This window comes from Mus caroli, chromosome 17, assembly GCF_900094665.2.
Source record: "Mus caroli chromosome 17, CAROLI_EIJ_v1.1, whole genome shotgun sequence".
NCBI lineage: Eukaryota > Metazoa > Chordata > Mammalia > Rodentia > Muridae > Mus > Mus caroli.
In genome coordinates this window covers 50,246,567-50,252,922 of record NC_034586.1, presented here as the reverse complement: position 1 = coordinate 50,252,922, position 6,356 = coordinate 50,246,567, and the positions used below count along the sequence as shown (strand labels likewise).

The 6,356-nt window shown below is 41.9% G+C and overlaps 1 protein-coding gene across 1 annotated transcript in view; it reads right to left on the bottom strand.

The window, feature by feature from the left end:
* Kat2b (lysine acetyltransferase 2B) overlaps positions 1-6,356 on the bottom strand; it is a 97,682-nt gene that overhangs the window by 24,977 nt on the left and 66,349 nt on the right. The window contains exons 7-8 of the mRNA XM_029470908.1: positions 5,908-6,014; positions 2,663-2,785 (exon numbers count right to left, since the gene is read on the bottom strand). Coding sequence (XP_029326768.1) covers positions 2,663-2,785; positions 5,908-6,014 — 230 coding nt within the window. The remainder of the gene's footprint in view (positions 1-2,662; positions 2,786-5,907; positions 6,015-6,356) is intronic.

Here is a 6,356-nt window from a genome sequence, read left to right as displayed (position 1 = left end):
TCACTCTGTAGACCAGGCTGGCCTCGAACTCAGAAATCCGCCTGCCTCTGCCTCCCGAGTGCTGGGATTAAAGGTGTGCGCCACCACGCCCGGCCAGGTTTGTTTTTCAAACCTTCAATGCTGGTTGATCTAATTATTTACCTCCATCTACACATTATACAACAGGTGTTCATATGCATGCTCGTATATTATATTTAGGTATCTTTTTATATATTTGAAAAATACCAGTAAAATGTTTTGCTTTAATAAAATCACTGAAGAGATGGCTATGGTAAAATGACTTGCCTTCCAAATGTGTGACTCAAAATTCAGATCCTTAGCACCCACAAAAGCCAGGCAGTCATGCTGACCTACTTCTAATTCCAGCCCTTGGAAGGAGGAGAAGGAGGAGGCCAATATCTCTACAGAAAGCTGGCTAGCTAGACCAGCCTTTCTCTGTAAGTTTTGGGTTCAATTGAAATATTTGGCCTCAGGGAATAAAGTGGAAAGTGATCAAGGAAGATTCTTTTTGTTTTGTTTGAGTTTCTTGTTTGTTTGTCTGTCTGTTGTTTGAAACAGGATTTCTCCGTGTTGCCCTGGCTGTCCTAGAACATGCTCTGTAAACAAGGCAGGCTTTGAACTCCGAGATGTGCCTGCCTCTGCCTCCCAAGTGTTGGATTTAAAGGCGTACACTGCCACCGACACCCGGAGAGGAAGATTCCTAACATCAGTCTTAGAGCTCCACACACATGTGTACCACACACACTCACATGTATACCATACATGCACAATGGAAAATTATAAAGTTAAATAAATAAATAAATTTTAAACAGTGAATTTTCTTTTCTCATTACAAAATGGTCCACTTTTTACACTCACATGTCGTAATTTGGGAGGGTGGGGTTTGGATTCCTCTCCCTTAAAAACGACACCTCACAAGGCGAGCAAGGCCCTGGCTGAGAAAAGTATGCAAAGGCACAGAGAACAGTCTCCTATGTTCCTCCTGAAAATTGTGGAACATAGTAGCTTTTTCTATTGCCTTCTTATGTCCATGTCTGATGTAACCTTATGTCTGGCATTTGACTTACTATAAAAACAAAGTCAGTCCTGAAATCCTCTGAGCTCAGCCTCCTAAATGCTGGGATTATAGTTAGCATTACCACACCCACCTTGTTATGATCTTTTCTCCTTTCCATACTCACATTTGATTTTTCTGGCCTTCTTTTTCTTTTACTATGATTACCTGCATCTGTTTTTTCATCTGGTGCAAGCATTGTGAGTTCACTCATGTGTGCACGCATCTGTGTGTTTGTGTGTGTATATGTGTGTGCACACATGTATTGCTGAGGCTAGAACGCAGAGCTTTATATGTTTCAGGCAAGCACTCCACCATTGAGCTACATCCCCAATCCAATAACTGAATGAAAAATATGAATAGTAATTTGAAAGCAGGCCTGGTACCACATGCCTTTAATCCTAACACTGGAAAAAGTAGGTAGATCTCTGTGAGTTTGAGGGCAGCCTGGTCTGTATAGCAATTTCTAGGACAGCAGCACTACACAGAAATACCTGAGGTGTTGTTCACTTAAAAAAAGAAGAAAATAGTAACTTTTCAATGTCCAAATGCAATTTGTTATTCAAATATGAAGCTCATTTAACACACTTTCACACCGTGCTCACTAACTTAAAAAAAAAGAAAAAAGAATACTACAAAGTACATCATCTATAAAAAAGGCTTCATATATAGCTTTCCTTCCAAAGCAAGGATTATCTTTAGATTTTTTTGGCCAAGAAGTCATCATGTTCCATGATTTGCATGTAACTTTGAAATCTTTCCCACAGGTTGCCAGCAGCATTCCTTCATTCCTCCCCTGCTGCGATGCGACTCCAAGTGATTTGGGATCCCCTGCTGCGATTCGACTCCAAGTGTAACCATGTGATTTGGGGTACCAGAACAAGGCAGAGTCTTCACGTCAAGACACTGAATATCTCTTTTGTTTTGAGAAAGAAAATGGACTTACTTATTGCACTGCAAGGGTTTCTGGCCAGAAACAGTTTCCTATAGACAACACTGCATATCTCAGAATGACCTATGGTGATGCTACTGTCTCAAGAACATGTGTACAGGACAACATCCCCAGAGAAGGAGATACACATGAAAGAAAGCTGCTTCCCCTTTAAATGCTTTAGCCAAGCCACAGAGTTTTGTGTAAGCCCAGGCAAAAGTGAATGAGACTAGCAGAAATTTGACAACCACCAAAGGATATATCTCATGGATGCTGTTTTTATAGTTATGGGCTGGAGAGATGACTCAGTGGTTAAGAGCACCAGTTGCTTTTCCAGAGGTTCTGAGTTCAATTCCCAGCAACCACATGATGGCTCAAAACCACTTGTAATGAGATCCGATGCCCTGTTCTGGTGTGCCTGAAGAGAGCAACCGTATACTCACATAGAATAAATAAATCTTTAAAAAAAAAAAAGTTTTTTATAGTTATAGTTCCGTGCTGCTGGCTTGTTTGTTACACAGCAGTAAACTCCCAAAGTCTAATGCAAAGAGACATCCGAACATTAATGTTGTGGGGAAACACAACTGGTAGTGGGTTTAAATCTAGCTGAGGGGCTCTGCCACTGACTGAGCTCCCAGTGTGATCTGCAGTGCTCTCTTACTCCCTTGGTAGCTTACCTGGGTTTGCTTCAAGCCCAGAAGAGCTTCTGCATCCAGGACTTGTTCTCCCTCCATTGATCTGCTCATGGGAAGTGGAATTTGAACTAAACAATGCTGTCCCAGTAACAGGAGGACTGATTACTGCCCCAAGAGAAAAAAAAAAAGAGAGAGAGAGAGAATGTTAGGTGGCTCTTTTCTTTGACAACAAGACTCAAGGACATGTGAGACCATAAAGCCATCCTATGACTGCCTAACACCATAAACACCATGCTAAGACAAAACTGTAGAGCACCAAGATGCTAGACAGTCATGGATTATAACTCACTGAACAGAGGAATGGTATAGCCAAGCTCAAACTGATAAATTAGTGAACAAACAAGACAGTGAAGATTTTTTTCATGAAGACATATGCCATGAAGTCAATAAGGACAGATGTTTGCGCTTTTTTAAAAAGCCATCATGGTAGCCATCATGATGAAACTAGGTAAAGGAGGACTGAATTTGGAGGCTGAACTTCATGAGCAGAATTGCCAAGGGTGGGTTTGGACAAAGCCTAAAAGTTCTTCCCATGATGAATTTTCCCTGAAGCGAAGAAAGTCAAAGGACTCCACATTAACAAGTAAGCATGCCTCATACCAATATTAGTAGACTAGCCTTATCCACAGCCTCTAGACGTGCTTAATAGTCTAGAGATTATTAAAATGCTGTCTTACCAAGAAAAGAGGCAAAAAAAAAATGATAGGCAGTCTATCCATTAGATAATATTGCACCCAGATACACTTACTGACTTTAACAAGAACACCATTCTCATGTAAGAGAATGTCCTTTGCTCTGAGAGGAGTTGATAAGTGGGAATATTTATAATTGTGAACTGATTGCTGAGAAAATACATAACAGGCTAGGTGTGGTAATTTGAGTGACAAATGTTCTTTCTCTGTGGGCTCTTTTATATTTGGTCCAAGGCTGGAGGTGTTGTCTGCAAAGGTTATTTAACACTAATGTGCAGCTTTGCTGAAGAAGGTACATCACTGAAGGCAGGCTTGAAGGTTTACAGTCTCACCCTACTCCCTTCCTGCCTTCTCTGCTTCCCATGAGAATGAAATGTGATTAGCAACCTTCCTGCTCCTGCCACCAGCTCCCATACTTTTCCTGCAACCATGGACTATTGCCCTCGGAAGAGCAAGCCAAAATAAACCTTTCCCTCTGAGTTGTTTTTGGACATAGTGTTTCATCACAGCAACAAAAAAAAAGTTGAAATAGCAGTATGAGGAGGGGTGTGTGTGTATGAGTGTGTGTGTCCTCTGCCTCAACACACACACACAGTGAATGGGAAGGGGTGGATAGGAAGGGAGCAATTCTTATTTAATGTCAAGTGTGTCATTTCCTAAGACTCCAATGCTCTGTTAAGCTTATAACTGCTTTGTTTGTCTGAGTTTTTATTTCCAAATAAATTGCATTGGTGTTTTTCACTGTAGGATGTTGCTTTTGTCGGGTGTGGCACTGATTTGTAGCTGAAGATGTGAGAGATGGTAAGTAGTAAGCACTCTCAGGAACACTTCCACATGGGTAGCCAATGAGGTCATTCACTGACATTTATCAGTGAATAGTGGTTCACTCTACAGATGTTCCCAGCAGCCAAGTCAGGGGATTGAATAAGCAACCCAGGTGACAATAAACCACCAACCCCTGATGCTTCTAACTGTAGGCAACTGAATCACAAGAAAAATGGGGTACAGTGGCACCTGCAGCTCCAGGTACTTGACAGGAAGTGGCTTCAGCCCAAGACTTGAAGGCTAGTCTGAGCGACATAGAGTAATTTTGTCCTCTGCACCTCTAAAAGAAGGCTCAGAATGTGCTAAAAAGCAAAGCTGGCAAACAGGCTCCTAGCATACAGGGTTCTGAATCTCGAAGTATATAGAAGTACTGTGAACAGAAGAAGCTCTGGAGATCCAGAAGACACGGGAATAGCTGACAGAACTTCAGAGTCATTATTATGACAGCCATTTATCACTGTGGCATGGGTGTGCAGACATGGCAATTTAGGTGATTACATTCTACTTTCCCAGCAAAGAACACATTGTAATTACAGTAGAACAGGAGATGACAGCTCACTTCTGACTGGCTTCGTGTAATACCAGAATGAATGGCCTAGCTTAAGGGTACAAGCTTAGCCACAGAGACAACCTCTGCCATAGCCAGCCTGTGCCATGGCAGTGACCTAACCAGAAGTTAGGCAAAAAAGGAGGAGTCTGATCAGGCAAAGGTCACAATGAGTTTGCACATGCAGGAAGAGATTTTCCAGAGACCTTTCATCAAAGACCTAAGCAACAATGTCACCTCAAACAGTGCATGTATGTCAAAACTCCTAGTGCATTATAAAGATGGACTTAACACTGCTAAAAATGATAGCAAAAACAATCTGGCCCCATTGAGAAATACTTTGCATACTGAAAGCAGAATCGCCTTCTCTCGCTCACAATCCCACCATCTTTTATAAAATAGATGTAACGGGTGAAGAAGCCAGACTGAGGCTTGATTCCTGGACATATCTTGCCAACAACTGTTACTGCAGTTTGAGTATGAAATGTCCCTCATAGGCTCATAGAACTAAACAATCGGTTCCTGGCTGGTAGTGCTATTTTTGGTGGTTATAAATCCATTACCAAGTGAACGCTTGCTGAAGGCAGTACACTCACTGAGGGATGGCTTTGAGGTTTTATGCCCTCACCCCAGTTTTCTGTCTCTCAATTTTCTGTGTAAGGATGAAATGTGATAGACAGCTTCCTCTGCCTGTTGTCATGATTTCCCAGTCATGACAGACCGTTCCTCTAGAATTACAAGCCAAAATACACCTCCACAAAGCCCTTTATCACCTAGATTGCTTTTTTATCAGAGTATTTTATTATAGCAACAGAAAAGAAAATAAATACAATTGTGTTAGCATCTTCAAAAGGTCAACATCTCATGACAGAGCTGAGCTGCCTGACATTTGATCCTCCATTAATCTGACTATGAAAACTAAGACTTCCTGTGTTTAACACGGTTTCAACTGTTTGGTTTGTGCTTGCACTGCTCATCAACACAGACACAGTTGAAGAATTTGAGTTAGTACTTACTTGTTCTTCATTAACAGTGATGCAGATACCAGACTTACAGGCTCTAGACATCTATTTCCTTATGACAAACAAATAAACGAAACACTACAACTAACACCCTGGCTTGAGCTTCCTGATTGCTTTCCAATTTATATAAAAGGGATGTACCTGTTTGGATTCCTAGCGGGCTGGTTCTGGAAGAGGCTGAGAGAAAATCCTGATCCCAGATTGGAGAATTTTGACTATACACTTCTTCTTCCAACATGGACAGAAACCTAGGCACAGAAAATAACAAGAATGAGCTTCTAAAAATTATAAATATTCCTCAAGGCTCAAAGACCATCTTGGAAGAGGGAACAAAAAGACTATAAGATGTCAGGAAAGAATGCAATACAATGTCCTCGGGACATGAAGAACCACTACACGCAGTAACTCACAGCATCTGCAGATGCCTGTATAAGACATATGCACGATCAAGCAGGTCAACAATCCAAGTTGGAGTGGGAGTAGGCTCAAAAGCCCTCACTCGGCCGGGCGTGGTGGCGCACGCCTTTAGTCCCAGCACTCGGGAGGCAGAGGCAGGCGGATTTCTGAGTTCGAGGCCAGCCTGGTCTACA